Source organism: Mauremys reevesii, linkage group 6 (assembly GCF_016161935.1).
Source record: "Mauremys reevesii isolate NIE-2019 linkage group 6, ASM1616193v1, whole genome shotgun sequence".
NCBI lineage: Eukaryota > Metazoa > Chordata > Testudines > Geoemydidae > Mauremys > Mauremys reevesii.
The window spans coordinates 1,271,094-1,289,481 of record NC_052628.1 but is presented as its reverse complement, the minus strand read 5'-3'; the positions used below and the strand labels follow the sequence as shown (position 1 = coordinate 1,289,481).

Here is an 18,388-nt window from a genome sequence, read left to right as displayed (position 1 = left end):
TGGGAGCATGTTGGGGCCACCCTGCCTCCAGCCTGGCACCAGCATCTCGGGGTGGGGCATGGGCACTGCCCCATCTGCCCCTTGGCCCTGCGCTGCCCCCTCCGCTCAGCCCAGCCCCACCGCAGCGCGGCTCCCACACCAGCCTGGCCCCAGGCACGCGGCCGGCTCCCACCCCCCCGGGCTCGCCGCCCAGTGACCCTCCTTGGTCATAATCCTCCACACGCCAGTGCCAGCCAAACTCCCGGGCCTGCTCTGCCCCCTGCCCTCAGCACCGGCCCCCTCCCACGCCCTCTGCTCGCCGCCAGGCTCCGGCCGCGCTCAGCCCTGCACTGCCCGGTGTGTGTGTGGGGTGTGTTGTGTCTCTGAAGGGCGGGGGTTGGGGGTTGGGGGACGTGTTGTGTCTCTGACACCAGGGGGCAGGACGGGGGGTGTCGTGTTGTGCTCACCCAGCCCTGGCCCCGCTGGCCTATCAAACGCCGGGTGCGGGGCGGGGGCGGCTCTCACTCCCCCGTGCACCAGGCCCTGGGTGCCCTGCCTCACTGCTCTGCTGCTCCCAGCTGCTGGGCAGCGCCCCGGTCCCAGCCACGCCCGGCTGTGGGCAGCAGAACTCGCCCCGCACCAGCGACCCGGCCCGCCTGGGAGCCCGACACCGTTAGAGGGGGCAGGCTGCTTGCCCTGCATGGGGCCAACGCCCACAGCCATGGGGCTGCAGGAGGGTCTGGGGGGCAGAGAGCAGCTCCTGGAGCCCGCCCCACTGGGGCATTTAGTGCAGCAGGGCGGGTGGAGCTGCCAGGGAGCCCACGCTCGGCAGGGCCGCTCGCCCCCATGGGACCCAGCCCCACGTGCGGGGAGGGGGCTGGCTGTCCGCTGAGGGCGGGCGGCTCTTTTCCTGGGCATGACGCCCCCAGCCCTGCCCAGCACGCGGGCTGGCACCTGCCGGGGGTGGGAGCTCCAGGCCGGAGCAGGGGGCAAGGCTGAGTGGGGCAGGCGGTGCTGGTGGGGCCGGCCGGCCCTCGGGTGCTGCGTCCTCGGCACAGGGAGCAGGGCACGAAGGCGGCGCAGGAGCCGAGCCTGGAGCAGCGGGAGCTGTAAGGGAACGAACAGGGTGAGCTGGGCCGGAGGGTCAGTCCCCCGCCCACGCTGGCCGGGCCTGAGACCCAGACGGCTGGGATGGCAGCGCCACCGAGGCCTGGCCTGTCCCCTCCTACAGCTGGGGGGGGTGACCCTGGGGCTCGCCGCTGCCAAGGGAAGGGGGCGAGTTGGGGCCCCAGCGCCGGCTGATTTGGGGCAGGCCGAGGGCGACGCGAATCTACCCGACCGGTGCCCTGGAGGCCGCGGGGGGGGGCCCGGCTGCTGCTTTCGTTCTCACACGTTCTCAGTTGTGTGGAGCCGGGATCTGCGCCAGGGAGGAGGGGGACGGGCGCTCTCACGGGGCCCCCACGGCCCTGTTACCCCAGCGCAACCCACGACACCCACAGCTAACCCGTGTGTCCTGCTCGACCAGCGCTGCCCCGCAACCCCCCCACGCCCCTCCTCCGTGTGCCCTGCTCCCCCAGCACCGCCCTACAAACCCCCCTGCCCCCCATGTGCCCTGCTCCCCCAGCACCGCCCCACAAACCCCCCACGCCCCTGTCCCCGATTGCTCTGCTCCCCAGCCCCACCCTGCAACCCCACGCCCCTCCTCCGTGTGCCCTGCTCGACCAGCGCTGCCCCGCAACCCCCCGCCCCTGCCCCCCCTGTGCCCTGCTCCCCCAGCACCACCCCACAACCCCCTGCCCCTGCCCCCCATGTGCCCTGCTCCCCCAGCATCGCCCTACAAACCCCCCCGCCCCTGCCCCCCATGTGCCCTGCTCCCCAGCACCACCCCACAAACCCCACACCCCTGCCCCCATATGCCCTGCTCCCCCAGCCCCACCCTGCAAACCCCCACGCCCCACCCCGTGTGTCCTGCTCCTCCAGCACCGCCCCACAACCCCGGCCCCTGCCCCCATGTGCCCTGCTCCCAGCCCCACCCTGCAATCCCCATGCCCCTCCTCTGTGTGCCCTGCTCCCCCAGCATCGCCCTACAAACCCCCCCGCCCCTGCCCCCGTGTGCCTTGCTCCCCCAGCACCGCCTACAAACCCCGCCCCTGCCCCCATGTGCCCTGCTCCCAGCCCCACCCTGCAACCCCACATGCCCCTCCTCTGTGTGCCCTGCTCCCCAGCACCGCCCTGCAACCCCGCCCCTGCCCCCATGTGCCCTGCTCCCAGCCCCATCCTGCAAACCCACTGGTCCCCAACCCTGTGTATCCTGCCCCAGCACCACCCTACAAACCCCCGCTCCTGCCCCCATGTGCCCTTCCCCAACCCCAACCTCAACACCCCCTGCCCCTGCCCCTCATGTGCCCTGCTCCTGCAGCCCCACCCTGCAGTCCCCCCACACCCCTCCTCCGTGTGCCCTGCTCCCCCAGCACCACCCCACAAACCCTCCACATCCCTGCCCCCCATGTGCTCTGCTCCCCCAGCCCCACTCTGCAAACCCCACCCCTGCCCCCATGTGCCCTGCTCCCCAGCACCACCCTGCAAACCCACCACTCCCCTGACCCCCAGCACTGCCCTGCAAACCCCCACTCCCGTGCCCCCATGTGCCCTGCCCCCCCCTCCCAGCACCACCCTGCAACCCCCCTGTCCCTGTGTGCCCTGCTTCCCCAGCACCGCCCTGCAAACCTGGACCTTGCCTGGGATGTCCCCACTACGGGGATGGTGTCCAGACTTACAGGAGTGTCCTGTAGGGCTCTCACTGATTGTCTCTTCAGGGACTCTAAGGAAACCACGGCCTGTATGAGCTGGGTTGGCTGGGCGCCTTCTCACAGATCCATGGCTTCTTCTGATAAGAATAGCATGTGTCACTGCTTATGACACCACCTCTTATTGTTCCACACCTCTCATATCTGTAATTCCAATAGCTCCAATCTCTGGAAAGAAAAGGGGCATTACTGAGACAGCACGTCCCACACGGCATTGGCTATCAGCTGTGCCACCCTGGCGTTCCAGCGGATGCACTAATGCCAACGCTCCATCGATTTCCAGGCCAGAGTCACTTCACCCAGTGACACCTGCAGCCCACCCAGGAACTTCTGCTTCAGCTGGACTGGAGCTTTGCAAAGGGACACCCACTCAGCACTGAAACCCCCTGGGATGGAGACTCCACCGCGTGCCTGGGTGAGCTGGTCCATTGCTTAATGCCCCTCCCAGTTGTGAGGACCTGGCACTGTTCTTACTGTGGTCTGTGAATCAGGGCCGGCTCTGGCTTTTTTGCCGCCCCAAGCAAAAAAAAAAAAAAAAAAGGCGGAGGGGCACGCCGGAGCGGCAAAGCAGGGGGAAAAAAAACAAAAAAAACCCCACACAGCGCGGCAAAGCGGGGTGGGGGAACAAAAAAAGGGCACGGCTGGAACGGTAATGCAGGGGGGGGGAACAAAAAACAAAAAACCATGGCACAGCTGGAGCGGCAAAGCAGGGAGGGGGAACGGGGACAAAACAAAAACACAGTGCGGCCGGAGCGGCAAAGAGGGCGGGGGGGGGGGGACAACGGCGCAGCTGGCAAAGCAGGGGGGAAAAACCAAAAACCCCACAGGGCGGCCGGAGCCAGGTTGCAGGGGGACTCCCTGTGCTGCAGAGTGCGCGCCCGGTCTAGTGGGGGGGAGGGATGGGGGGACAGAAGGGGGCGGCCAGCGCTTCAGTGGGGAGCTCACCCCGCGGCCCCGACCGCCACACCACCTGGTGGGAGGGCTCCGCGCTGCTCTGGTCGGCAGGGAGGGAAGGACGCGGGCTGCCCTGCCGAGTTTGCTGCAGGTCGCTCCCCTCCTCCGCCCCCTACAGGGCGGCCAGAGCAGCAAACAAAACCAAAAAAAAAAGCGTCAGTGCCACCCTAGGTTTGGTCAGAAGCCGCCCCCTAGAATCTGCCACCCCAAGCACCAGCTTGCTCAGCTGGTGCCTGGAGCCGGCCCTGCTGTGAATGCTGAGTGGGGGGTGTTGGCCTGGGAGGACGGTCTGCATTGGGGGATGGGAGACTGGCCTTGAGGGAGGATAACTGAGCATGTAACATAGAGGCCAGGTGTGACGTTATTGATATAAATGGGGACCATATAGAACATGGGTTGCAACCAAGGTCCTGTAGTGGCACCAAATCCTAAGTAAAGGGGGTCATATAAGGTGTCTAAGACCAGGTTCTGGGTTGCTGGTTATGATTATGCTGTCTGTATGTCTGTGTATAATTTTGTAGTTGAAGTTATAAGTATTGGCTCTGTAATGTCTATACTTAGTTTTATGCTATGCCTCTGGGAAGTGTCCCAGACAAGCTGATGTCAGCCCTGCATAGCTGGGTTGATGGCCCATTAAAGAGCCATCAGCTACACAATTGACCCATGGAGAGAAGGCAGACACGCCTTGTGACTCAGCAAAGTATGCAGGGACTGGCCCATGTGACTCCAGACTCCATATTTTTGCTGTAAATTTCCACAGTGAAGACAAAGGGATTCTTACACCTGGAAAAGTCTATATAAGGCTAAGGCCTCATCTCCATCTGGTCTTCAATCCTGCTTCTGACCTCTGGAGGGACTTTGCCACAAACTGAAGCTGTACACAGGGGACTGAACGACCCATCCCGGTGGGGGATGTATTCCAGAGACTTAAACCTGCAGTTTACTCCAGCACTGCTGCAAGCCTGAACTAAGAACTTTGCCATTACTGTATGTAATTGATTCCATTTAACCAATTCTACCTCTCGTCTCTACCTTTTTCCCTTTGTAAATAAACCTTTAGATTTTAGATTCTAAAGGATTGGCAACAGCGTGATTTGTGGGTAAGATCTGATGTGTATATTGACCTGGGTCTGGGGCTTGGTCCTTTGGGATCGAGGGAACCTTTTTCTTTTATTGGGGTGTTGGTTTTCATAACCATTTATCCCCAGGACGAGTGCACTGGTGGTGATACTGGGAGACTGGAGTGTCTAAGGAAATTGCTTGTGTGACTTGTGGTTAGCCAGTGGGGTGAGACCAAAGTCCTTTTTGTCTGGCTGGTTTGGTTTGCCTTAGAGGTGAGAAACCCCAGCCTAGGGCTGTAACTGCCCTGTTTAAGCAATTGGTCCTGATTTGGCACTCTCAGTTGGGTCCCGCCAGAATCGCTCCGTCACACCAGGTGACACCTCTGCCCGGGAAGCTGAACAAAGGCTGGGGGAGGAGACGCTGGGGAGTGAGAGTTTCAGGAGCTGGCTGGGGAATGGAGGGGAGCTGTGGTGCTCCTGGTGCCCCAAGAAGGATCTAACTTGGGGGGGGGGATCCTGTTGTCTGTACCAGCAAGGCCTGTCTGGGACTGTGTTCCTGTCGTCTGAATAAACCTTCTGTGTTACTGCCTGGCTGAGAGTCACTGTGAGTCCCAGGAAGAGGGGTGCAGGGCCGGACTCCCGCACACTCCGTGACAACTGGTGGCAGAGGCGGGACCTACTGCACCCCGTGGACGGCGCTTCCTGCAGTAAGTGACTGGGGAGCAGCAAACCGAAGGGGGATTGACGAGAACCAGGCATGCTGAAGAGTCAGAGAGAGACGGTTTCAGGGGGTGATTAACCCCTGGGAGTGTGTGACCAGAGAGAAGGACTTTGCAGTAACAGGGTCCCCCGGGGGGATCGCAGGAGCAGTCCCAGGGGCGGAGGAGTCTGCAGCTCGACCCTGGCAGAGAGGGGGTGACGTGAAGAAGGGCTGGTGCACGAGGGGTCTCCCTGGAACCGGTGGGAAGCTGAGAGCACAGGCTGGCGAGTGGCCGGCAGGAAGATGTTTGCTAAGCACCTTATGAGCGACCTGGTGGAGCTGTGCAGGCAGAGGGGGCTGCGCATTGGGAGGTCTGGAACAGCTATTGCCCAGCTGGAGGAGAAGGATCGCTTGGGTGAACCGAGCCCTGTCCCAGAGGGAAGCCGCCCAGCAGACGCAGCGTGGGCCCCGGGGCCTGACATGGCTGGGAGGGGCCAGACTGCTGCCGAGGACACCCCGAGACCCTGCCCACCTATACCTAGGGGAGGGGTTGGGGGAAGCCCAGCGAATACCGAGGGCTCAGCGGCCAGCAGGGGATCGTCCCGGCGGAGCTCCCTGTCCCTGGAACGAATGTGACTGGAATATGACAGGGAGGCGCTCGAGTTAAGGAGGCAAGAACTGAAGCAGGAGCGGGAGGAATGGGAGAAACAGCGTCAGCATGAGAACCAGCATCAGCTGGAGCTGGCCCGGCTGAGAAGCAGCGGGGCCCCGGCTGTGGTGAGTGAGGGGGGACCCAAGATTACAAAGAGCTTTGATAAGAGCTTCCTGGCCCGGCGTAATACCTTCCTGACGCCTCTGAGAATGCCTGCGAGCTGCACAGGGTTGACCCTGCAGACAGGCTCTAGTTTCTCACCCCCTTACTGGACTCCACCGCCGTGGAGGTGTACAGCCGAATGAAAGGGGCGGAGGCAGGGGACTACGAACTGTTCAAACAGGCCCTGCTCCGCGAGTTTGGGCTGACCCCAGAGATGTACCGGAAGAGGTTCCGGAGTCAGCATAAAACCCGTGAGGTCACATACCTACAACTGGTCAACCGGGCGCAGGGATATGCCCACAAGTGGACAGCTGGGGCCCAAACTAAAGAGGACCTGCTTGACCTATTCATACTGGAGCACCTGTATGAGCAGTGCCCACCCGACCTGAGGCTGTGATTGATGGACCAGAAGCCGGAGAACCTGCAGCACGCGGGCCGGCTGGCCGACGAGTTTGTGGACAGTCGGGCAGGGGATAACAGGAAGAACTCCCAAAGGAACAGGCCCACCATGACGCGGAAAGAAAGTGACCATGGGACCTCCCAAAGGGGAAGCATGGAGGACCCCGTCCCAAGGGGAACATCTGGTGTCAAGTCTGTCCAACCCGCTCGAGGGAACCCACAGGACATGGGATGCTATTACTGTGGCCAAAGAGGCCACATACGGGCCCAGTGCCTCAGGCTCAGGGACAGACTGAGCAGACCCAACCCACAGAGGGTTGACTGGGTCAAGACCCAGTCGGATGAGGGGCAGCATTCCCAGGCAAGGGGGGCTGGCAGCGTACCACCTGCTAAGGAGGGAGGAGAGTCCCAGGCCAGCTTCTCTGGGGGGCTGGATGCTCCAGACACAGGGTTTTTGGTTTACAGGGTGGGCGTGGGGCTGTCCCTGCGGAGCGAGTGCCTTGTTCCCCTGGAGGTGGATGGGAAGAAGGTCACTGGGTACCGGGACACGGGCGCAGAGGTGACGCTGGCCCGGCCCGAGGTGGTGGCCTCAGATCGGATGGTGCCCAACACCTACCTAACCCTTCTGGGCATGGGTGGGACCCCATTCAAGGTGCCCGTGGCGAGGGTACACCTGAAGTGGGGGACCAAGGAGGGCCCCAAGGACGTGGGGGTGCACCCACATTTGCCCACTGAGGTGTTGATGTGGGGGGACCTGAAGGACTGGCCAAGCAACTCCCAGGGTGCCCTAGTCATGACCCGTAGCCAGAGCCGGCAAGGGGCACTGTGCCCTGACATCAGGGGGGGTACCTTGCCCGACTCTTTGCTGCTTTCATTAACGATCTGGAGGACGGAGTGGACTGCACCCTCAGCAAGTTTACAGATGACACTAAACTGGGAGGAGTGGTAGATAGGCTGGAGTTTAGGAATAGGATACAGAGGGACCTAGACAAATTAGACGATTGGGCCAAAAGAAACCTGATGAGGTTCAACAGGGACAAGTGCAGAGTCCTGCACTTAGGACGGAAGAATCCCATGAACTGCTTCAGGCTGGGGACCGAATGGCTAGGCAGCAGTTCTGCAGAAAAGGACCTTGGGGTTACAGTGGACGAGAAGCTGGATATGAGTCAGCAGTGTGCCCTTGTTGCCAAGAAGGCTAATGACATTTGGGCTGTATAAGTAGGGGCATTGCCAGCAGATCGAGGGACATGATCATTCCCCTCTATTCAGCACTGGTGAGGCCTCATCTGGAGTCCTGTGTCCAGTTTTGGGCCCCACACTACAAGAAGGATGTGGAAAAATTGGAGAGAGTCCAGCGGAGGGCAACAAAAATGATCAGGCGGCTGGAGCACATGACTTACGAGGCGAGGCTGAGGGAACTGGGATTGTTTAGTCTGCAGAAGAGAAGAATGAGGGGGGATTTGATAGCTGCTTTCAACTCCCTGAAAGGAGGTTCCAAAGAGGATGGATCTAGACTGTTCTCAGTGGTGGCAGATGACAGAACAAGGAGCAATGGTCTCAAGTTGCACAGGGGGAGGTTTAGGTTGGATATTATGAAAAACTTTTTCACTAGGAGAGTGGTGAAGCACTGGAATGGGTTCCCTAGGGAGGTGGTGGAATCTCCTTCCTTAGAGGTTTTTAAGGTCAGGCTTGACAAAGCCCTGGCTGGGATGATTTAGATGGGATTGGTCCTGCTTTGAGCAGGGGGTTGGACTAGATACCTCCTGAGGTCCCTTCCAACTCTGATATTCTATGATTCTAAATCGAGGTCAGACCACTTTCTAGAAGATACGTTTTAGTGCATCTTTGGGTAGCAGTGCTCTGGGCTATGTGTGACGGACATCAGGCTAGATGAACATCGTAGTCCCCTCTGCTCTATGAATAAATTACTGGTTGGGCTTGTCCTCTCTGTGCCCACACTGAATGTGATCAGGTCATGATCATTGGACTCTAGACAACCACCAGTTTCCAGTCTAGTGATGAATTCAGCTGTATCCATCAGAATGAGGCCAAAATAGCTACCTCATGTTGAGGGTAAGAACATCAGAACGGCCACATTGGGACAGACCAAAGGTCCATCTAGCCCAGTATCCTGTCTACCGACAGTGGCCAATAGCAGGTGCCCCAGAGGGAATGAACAGAACAGGGAATCATCAAGTGATCCATCCCCTGTCGCCCATTCCCAGCTTCTGGCAAACAGAGGCTAGGGACACCATCCCTGCCCATCCTGGCTAACAGCCATTGATGGACCCTGTCCATGAACTTATCTAGTTCTTTTTTTTAATCCTGTACTGGCAAGACCTGGTTTGGACTGTGTTCCTGTCATCTAAATAAACCTCTGTTTTACTGGCTGGCTAAGAGTCATGTCTGACTGCGAAGTGGGGGTGCAGGACCCTGTGGCTTCCCCAGGACCCTGCCTGGGTGGACTCACTGTGGGAAGCGCACGGAGGGGCAGAGGATGCTGAATGCTCCAAGGAGAGACCCAGGAGGTGAAGCCATGTGAGCTTCTTGCCCTGCAGACAGTCTGCTCCAAGGGAGAGGAGGCTCCCCAAAGTCCTGACTGGCTTGGTGGGGAGCAGTTCCAGAGCATCGCCCGGGGACTCCGTGACAAGAGAGAAGGACTTTGCAGTAACCCCGTGGACGGCGCTTCCTGCAGTAAGTGACTGGGGAGCAGTAAAATGAAGGGGGATTGATGGGAACCAGGCATGCCAAAGATTCAGAGAGAGATGGTTTCAGGGGGCGATTAACCCCTGGGAGTGTATGACCAGAGAGAAGGACTTTGCAGTAACAGGGTCCCCCGGGGGATTGCAGCGAGCGGTCCCAGCGGTGGAGGAGTCTGCAGCTCGACCCTGGCAGAGAGGTGGGGACCTCAAGGACTGGCACACTAGGGGTCCCCCTGGAACCCGTGGGGGGCGGCGAGCACCCCGGCCTGCGAGTGGCCAGCAGGACGATGTATGCCAAGTGGCGTAAGTGCGACCTGGTGGAGCTGTGCAGGCAGAGGGGGCTGCGCAGTGGGAGGCTCACCAAAGACCAGCTGATTGCCCAGCTGGAGGAGGAAGATCGTGTGAATGAACCGATCCCTGTCTCTGAGTGAAGCAGCCGGGCAGATGCAGCACAGGCACCAGTGTCTGTCAGCTGGCTGCTGAGGGCTCCCTGAGACCCCCCCTTCCTATGCCTAGGGGAAGGGCGGGGAGGAGCCCAGCGACTACCGAGGGCACCGTGACCCCCCCGGCCAGCAGGGGATCGTCCCAGCAATGCTTGGCATCCGTGGAGCGAAAGCGGCTGGAATGGGAGAAAGAGCTAAAACTGAGAGAGCTGGAGGATCGTGGGGAACATGACTGGGAGGAGAGAGAAAGAAAAACATGAAGAGCGACAGCGCCAACATGAGCTGGACCTGGCGAGGCTGGGGGGCAGCAGGCCCCGGGCGGCGGTGAGTGAAGGGGGGCCCAGGACTGCGCGGAGCTTTGATAAGTCCATCCTGGCCCCGCGCAAGGAGGGGGAGGACATGGGTGACTTCCTAGATGCCTTTGAGACGGCCTGCGAGCTGCACCAGGTGGATCCTGCGGACAGGCTCCGGGTTCTCACCCCCTTACTGGACCCCAAGGCCGTGGCTTTGTACGGCCAGCTGGGAGAGGAGGAGAAAGGGAACTACGAACCATTCCAGCAGGCCCTGCTGCACGAGTTTGGGCTGACCCCTGAGATGTACCGGGAGAGGTTCCGGGGTCAGGATAAAACCCCTGAGGTCTCCTATCTGCAACTGGCCGTCCGCATGGAGGGGTACGCCAGCAAGTGGGCAGCTGGGGCCCAGACGAAGGGGGACCTGGTTAAACTGCTGGTCCTGGAGCAGCTGTATGAGCGCTGCCCATCCGACCTGAGGCTGTGGTTGAGGGACCAAAAGCCGGAGATCCCGCGACATGCAGGGCGGCTGGCCGATGAATTTGTGAAGAGCCGGTTGGGGGGTGGCAGGGAGGAGTCCCAAAGAAATAGGCCCACCGCAATGCAGAGAGTGAGTCATCCTGAGACCTCCCAAAGGGGGAATAGGGAGAACCCCCTCCCAAGGGGAACATCCGGTGTCAGGACCAACTGACCAGCTCGAGGGGACCAATGAGACATGGGCTGCTATCACTGTGGCCAAAGAGGCCACATACGGACCCAGTGCCACAGGCTCAGGTACAGACCAAGCAGACTGGACCCACAGAGAGTTAATTGGGTAGAGGCCCAGCCAGACGAGGGGCAGACTTCCCAGGAAAGGGGGGCTGGCAGCTTATCAACTGTTCAGGAGGGAGGAGGGCCCCAAACCACCTCCTCCGCAGAGCTGGATGCTCCGGACATCAGGTTTTCCGTTTACAGGGTGGGCGCAGGGCTGTCCCTGCGGAGCGAGTGCCTTGTTCCCCTGGAGGTGGATGGGAGGAAAGTCTGTGGATACTGGGACACGGGCGCTGAGGTGACGCTGCCCCGGCCCGAGGTGGTAGCTCCAGATCAGGTGATGCCCAACACCTATCTGACCCTGACGGGAGTGGGTGGGACCCCATTCAAGGTGCCCGTGGCGAGGGTACACTTGAAATGGGGGGACAACGAAGGCCCCAAGGAAGTGGGGTGTACCCCCATTTGCCCACGGAGGTGTTAATGGGGAGGGACATGGAGAACTGGCCGAGCAACCCCCAGGGTGCCCTGGTCGGGACCCATAGCCAGAGCCGGCGAGGGACACTGCGCCCTGACAATGGGGAGGGTACATTGCGCAGGACCCTAACCCGGTGAGGAGGGAACACCCAGAGTCACAGTTCAAGGAGGCTGCGGCTTCAGACCCAGCCAGTGAGAGAGAGCAGGTCCCCATCCCTGCCCCAGCTGCTGAGTTCCAGGCCGAGGTGCAGAAAGATCCCTCCTTGCGGAAGCCAAGGGACCGGGCTGACCTCAGTGCGGTACAGACCATGAGGAGAGGTTGCAAGGAGAGGTTCCTGTGGGAGAAGGGGTTCCTGTACTGAGAATGGGCTCCCCCCGGGGATGTAGAGTCATGGGGGATCAGGAGGCAGCTGGTGGTTCCCCAGAAGTTTCGCCACAAGCTCCTGTACCTGGCCCATGACATCCCCCTCGCAGGGCACCAGGGAATCCGGCGCACCAGGCAGAGGCTGCTACAGAACTTTTACTGGCCCGGGGTCTTTACCCATGTCCGACCCATGCCAAGCCTGAGACCCCTGCCAGAGGGTGGGGAAGGCCCGGGACAAGGGGAAAATGGCTGTAGGACCCTTGCCCAGTGTCACGGAGTGTGGGGGAGTCCGGCTCTGCACCCCTCTTCCTGGGACTCACAGTGACTCTCAGCCAGCCAGTAAAACAGAAGGTTTATTGGACAACAGGAACACAGGATACAGCAGAGCTTATGGGCAGAGTCAGGAACCCTCAATCTGGTCTTTCTGGGGGTTCAGGGAGCTTAGTTCCCAGCTTGGGATTCCCTGCATTGCACCCCCCAGCCCCAAACCGAAACTGACCCCACCCTCTCCACTCGGCTCCCTGCCTTTGTCTAGCTTCCCAGGCAAAGGTGTTGACCTTCCCTCCCCCCTGCCTAGCTCAGGTTACAGGCGGAGCACCTGTCCCTCACCTAAAATCCTCCCCGGCTCTCCCATCCCCCACACAGACAGTCCCTACTCCATCACACCTCTCCCCCCTCCGAGACTGAACTGAGCGGAGTCACTGTGCCCAGTGACCCGGGGAAGTTCGGGGCGCCCTCTCCGGGACAGCGCATCCGCTATCAGGTTAGCACTTCCCTTCACGTGGACCACGTCCATGTCATAGTCCTGCAGGAGCAGGCTCCACCTCAGGAGCTTGGCGTTGGCTCCTTTCATCTGGTGCAGCCAGGTCAGGGGAGAGTGGTCGGTGTACACGGTGAAGTGGCGCCCAAAGAGATATGGCTCCAGTTTCTTAAGGGCCCACACCATGGCCAGGCATTCATTCTCGATGGCCGCGTAGTTCTGCTCCTGGGGTAGCAACTTCTTGCTCAGGTACACGATGGGGTGTCTCTCCCCCTTTTCATCCTCCTGCATCAACACCGCCCCCAGGCCCGTGTCTGAGGCGTCAGTGAATACCATAAAGGGCTTGTCAAAGTCTGGGTTTGCCAGAACTAGGCCACTAACCAGAGCCTCCTTCAGCACCCAGAGAGCCTGCTGGCACTGCTCGGTCCAGACCACCTTGTCTGGCTTCCCCTTCTTGCACAGCTCAGTGATGGGGGCAGCTAGGGCACTAAAGTGGGGCACGAACCTCCGATAGTACCCCGCCATCCCAATAAAGGCCTGGACCTGCTTTTTGGTCTGGGGAACGGGCCAGTCTCTGATCACCTCCACCTTGGCTGGTTCCGGCTTTAGGCAGCCGCTCCCCACCCGATGGCCCAGGTAAGATACTTCAGCCATCCCCACCTTGCACTTCTCAGCCTTTACGGTTAACTCGGCCTCTCGGAGTCGGTCCAGCACTCGTCTAACCTGGGACACGTGGTTCTCCCAGGTCTGGCTGAAGACGCAGATGTCATCAATATATGCCATGGCAAAACTCTCCATCCCCCTCAGTAGCTGATCCACCAGGCGCTGGAAGGTGGCCGGCGCTCCCTTGAGGCCGAAGGGCAGGGTCAGAAACTCGTAGAGCCCCAGAGGGGTGATAAAGGCCGATTTCAGCCTGGCATCTGCGTCCAGTGGCACTTGCCAGTAGCCCTTTGTAAGATCCATGGTGGTGAGGTACCGAGCGCCTCCCAGCTTGTCTAGGAGCTCATCAGGCCTTGGCATGGGGTAGGCATCAGATACGGTGATGGCATTGAGCTTTCGATAGTCCACGCAGAACCGGATCGACCCGTCCTTCTTGGGGACCAGCACCACTGGGGAGGCCCAGGGGCTGGCGGACGGCTGGATCACCCCTAAAGCCAGCATGTCCCTGACCTCCCTTTCCAGGTCCTGGGCAGTCTTCCCGGTAACCCGAAAAGGGGAGCAGCGTATCGGGGTGTGTGCCCCAGTCTCCACCCGGTGGACAGTCAAATTAGTGCGCCCAGGCTGGTTGGAAAACAACTGTCGGTACAGTTGCAGCACCCATCTGATCTCAGCATGCTGGGCCGGGGTCAGCTGATCAGAGAGGGGAATCGCCTCCAGGGGGGAGCCAGCCTTTGTCCCTGGGAATAGATCCACTAGAGGGTCATCCCCCGGCTCCTCCCAGTGCCCACACACGGCCAACACCACATTCCCCCTGTCATAGTATGACTTCATCATATTCACATGGTACACCCGGCGGTGATGAGCCCGGTTCGACAGCTCCACCACATAGTTTACCTCATTTAGTTGCTTGACAACCTTGAAGGGCCCTTCCCAGGCAGCCTGGAGTTTGTTTTTCCTCACGGGGATGAGAACCATCACCTGATCCCCGGTGGCGAAGGCGCGGGCCCGCGCCGTGCGGTCGTACCAGACCTCCTCTTCCTCTGGGCTCGGGCCAGATTCTCCCTGGCCAGGCCCATGAGCTCGGTAAGTCTTTCCCGGAAGGTCAGGACATACTCCACCACCGACTCTCCATCGGGAGCGGCCTTCCCCTCCCATTCGTCTCTCATCAGGTCCAGGGGCCCCCTTACCCGCCTTCCATATAACAGTTCGAAAGGCGAAAACCCAGTAGATTCCTGGGGTACCTCCCTGTACGCGAACAGCAGGTGAGGTAAGTACTTGTCCCAGTCCTGTGGGTGCTGGTGCATGAATGTTTTTAGCATCATCTTTAGCGTCCCGTTGAACCTCTCCACCAGCCCGTTGGTCTGGGGGTGGTACGCTGAGGCCCAGCTGGGTCGGACCCCACATTTCTCCCACAAGGACCGGAGCAGGGTAGACATGAAGTTGGACCCCTGGTCCGTTAAGACTTCCTGGGGGAACCCCACTCGGCTGAAAATGGTCAGCAGCGCATCCGCCACAGTGTCTGCTTCGGTAGAGGACAAGGCCACCGCCTCGGGGTAGCGAGTGGCGAAATCTACCACCACCAGGATGTGTTTCTTCCCTGACCGGGTCGCCTTGCTGAGAGGTCCCACTATGTCCATGGCCACCTTCTGGAAAGGTTCTTCTATGATGGGTAAAGGCCTGAAAGCTGCTTTCCCCTTGTCCCGGGCCTTCCCCACCCGCTGGCAGGGGTCTCAGGCTTGGCAATACTGTCGGACATGGGTAAAGACCCCAGGCCAGTAAAAGTTCTGTAGCAGCCTCTGCCTGGTGCGCTGGATTCCCTGATGCCCAGCGAGGGGGATGTCATGGGCCAGGTACAGGAGCTTGTGGCGAAACTTCTGGGGAACCACCAGCTGCCTCCTGATCCCCCATGACTCTACTTCCCCGGGGGGAGCCCATTCCCGGTACAGGAACCCCTTCTCCCACAGGAACCTCTCCTTGCAACCTCTCCTCATGGTCTGTACCGCACTGAGATTAGCCCGGTCCCTTGGCCTCCGCAGGGAGGGATCTTTCTGCAACTCGGCCTGGAACTCAGCAGCTGGGACAGGGATGGGGACCTGCTCTCTCCTGTTGGCTGGGTCTGAGGCCGCAGCCTCTCTGAGCCGTGTCCCTGGGCGTTCCCTCCCCACCGGGTCAGGGTCCTGCGCCTCGGGCAGAGTACCTTCCCCGTTGTCAGGGCGCAGTGCCCTGCGCCGACTCTGACTATGGGTCACGACCAGGGCACCCCGGGTGTTGCTTGGCCAGTCCGCGAGGTCCCCCCCCCATTAGCACCTCTGTGGGCAAATGTGGGTGCACCCCCACGTCCTTGGGGCCCTCCTTGGCCCCCCACTTCAGGTGTACCCTCGCCACGGGCACCTTGAATGGGGTCCCACTCACACCTCTCAGGGTCAGGTAGGTGTTGGGCACCATCCGATCTGGGGCCACCACCTTGGGCCGGGCCAGCGTCACCTCTGCGCCCGTATCCCAGTACCCAGTGACCTCCCTCCCGTCTACCTCCAGGGAACAAGGCACTCGCTCCGGAGGGGCAGCCCCGTGCCCACCCTGTAAACCAAAAACTCAGGGCTGGGAGCATCCAGCCCCTCGGAGGGGTCAACCCGGGGCCCCCCTCCCTCCTTCGCAGGTGGTACGCGGCCAGCCCCCCTTTCCTGCGAACGCTGCCCCTCATCTGGCTGGGTCTCTACCAAGTTAACCCGGTGGGGGGTCAGTCTGCTCAGTCTGTCCTTGAGCCTGGGGCACTGGGACCGTATGTGGCCCCTCTGGCCACATTGATAGCAACTCATGTCCCGTTGGTCCCCTCGAACCGGTGTGACGGAGCGATTCTGGCGGGACCCAACTGAGAGTGCCAAATCAGGACCAATTGCTTAAACAGGGCAGTCACAGCCCTAGGCTGGGGTTTTTCCACCTCTAAGGCAAACCAAACCAGCCAGACAAAAGGGACTTTGGTCTCACCCCACTGGCTAACCACAAGTCACACAAGCAATTTCCTTAGACACTCCAGTCTCCCAGTATCACCACCAGTGCACTCGTCCTGGGGATAAATGGTTATGAAAACCAACACCCCAATAAAAGAAAAAGGTTCCCTCGATCCCAAAGGACCAAGCCCCAGACCCAGGTCAATATACACATCAGATCTTACCCACAAATCACGCTGTTGCCAATCCTTTAGAATCTAAAATCTAAAGGTTTATTTACAAAGGGAAAAAGGTAGAGAAGAGAGGTAGAATTGGTTAAATGGAATCAATTACATGCAGTAATGGCAAAGTTCTTAGTTCAGGCTTGCAGCAGTGATGGAGTAAACTGCAGGTTCAGTTTAAGTCTCTGGAATGCATCCCCCGCTGGGATGGGTCCTCAGTCCCTGGTGTAGAGCTTCAGTTTGTAGCAAAGTCCCTCCAGAGGTCAGAAGCAGGATTGAAGACAAGATGGAGATGAGGCATTGGCCTTATATAGACTTTTCCAGGTGTAAGAATCCCTTTGTCTTCACTGTGGAAATTTACAGCAAAATGGAGCCTAGAGTCACATGGGCCAGTCCCTGCATACTTTGCTGAGTCACAAGGCGTGTCTGCCTTCTCTCCATGGGTCAATTGTGTAGCCGATGGCCCTTTAATGGGCCATCAATCCAGCTATGCCGGGCTAACATCAGCTTGTCTGGGACACTTCCCAGAGGCAGAGCAGAATACAAACTATAGACATTACAGAGCCAATACTTATAACTTTAACTACAAATGATACAGACATATAGACAGCATAATTATAACCAGCAACCCATAATCTGGTTTTAGACACCTTAGATGACCCCCCTTATCTAAGATTTGGTGCCACTGCAGGACCTTGGTTGCAACCCATGTTCTATATGGTCCCAATTTATATCAATAACGTCACAACCGGTCGGTTGTCCCTGGTGCTGGGCATTCCCCTTGGGAGGGGTTCTCCCTATTCCCCCTTTGGGAGGTCTCAGGATGACTCTCTCTCTGCGTTGCGACGGGCCTGTTCCTTTGGGACTCCTCCCTGCCACCCCCCAACCGGCTCTTCACAAACTCATTGGCCAGCCGCCCTGCATGTCGTGGGTTCTCCGGCTTTTGGTCCCTCAACCACAGCCTCAGGTCGGATGGGCACCGCTCATACAGCTGCTCCAGGACCAGCAGTTTAACCAGGTCCCCCGGCGTCTGGGCCCCATCTGCCCACTTGCTGGCGTACCCCTCCATGCGGACGGCCAGTTGCAGATAGGAGACCTCAGGGGTTTTATCCTGACTCCGGAACCTCTCCCGGTACATCTCAGGGGTCAGCCCAAACTCGCGCAGCAGAGCCTGCTTGAATGGTTCGTAGTTCCCTTTCTCCTCCTCTCCCAGCTGGCCGTACAATGCCACGGCCTTGGGGTCCAGTAAGGGGGTGAGAACCCGGAGCCTGTCCGCAGGATCCACCTGGTGCAGCTCGCAGGCCGTCTCAAAGGCATCCAGGAAGTCACCCATGTCCTCCCCCTCCTTGCGCGGGGCCAGGATGGACTTATCAAAGCTCCGCGCCGGCCTGGGCCCCCCTTCACTCCCCGCCGGCCTGGGCCCCCCCTCACTCACCGCCGCCCGGGGCCTGCTGTCCCCCAGCCTCTCCAGGTCCAGCTCATGATGACGCTGTCGTTCTTCATGTTCCCTCTGTCTCTCTCTGTCTCCTCCAGCACTCTCAGTTTTATCTCTCTCTCCCATTCCAGCCGCTTGCGCTCCATGGATGCCGAGCGTCACCAGGACAATCCCCTGCTGGGGGGTGAGCTTCGCCGGGAGGATCCCCTGCTGGCCGAGGGGGTCACGGTGCCCTCGGTAGTCACTGGGCTCCTCCTCACCCTCCCGCTAGGCATAGGAATGGGGGGTCTGGGGAAGCCCTCAGCCGCCGGCTGACCACTCCCAGCTGAGACAGACACTGGTGCCTGTGCTGCATCCGCCAGGCTGCTTCCCTCAGAGACAGGGATCAGTTCATTCAAGCGATCTGCCTCCTCCAGCTGGGCAATGAGCTGGTCTTTGGTGAGCCTCCCACTGCGCAGCCCCCTCTGCTTGCACAGCTCCACCAGGTCGCACTTACGTCACTTGGCAAACCTCTTCCTGCTGGCCACTCACAGGTCTGGGTGCTCCCCGCTCCCCACGGGTTCCAGGGGGACCCCTAGTGTGCCAGTCCTTGAGGTCACCACCTCCCTGCCAGGGTCGAGCTGCAGC

The 18,388-nt window shown here is 60.1% G+C and overlaps 1 protein-coding gene across 1 annotated transcript in view; it reads right to left on the bottom strand.

Annotated features, from left to right (window-relative positions):
* Positions 1–847: 847 nt before the first annotated feature.
* The window catches only part of LOC120407968 (B-cell differentiation antigen CD72-like), a 45,491-nt gene continuing 27,950 nt past the window's right edge, over positions 848–18,388 (bottom strand). The window contains exons 6-7 of the mRNA XM_039544380.1: positions 2,757–2,954; positions 848–1,086 (exon numbers count right to left, since the gene is read on the bottom strand). Coding sequence (XP_039400314.1) covers positions 2,801–2,954 — 154 coding nt within the window. The 3' untranslated portion in view covers positions 848–1,086; positions 2,757–2,800. The remainder of the gene's footprint in view (positions 1,087–2,756; positions 2,955–18,388) is intronic.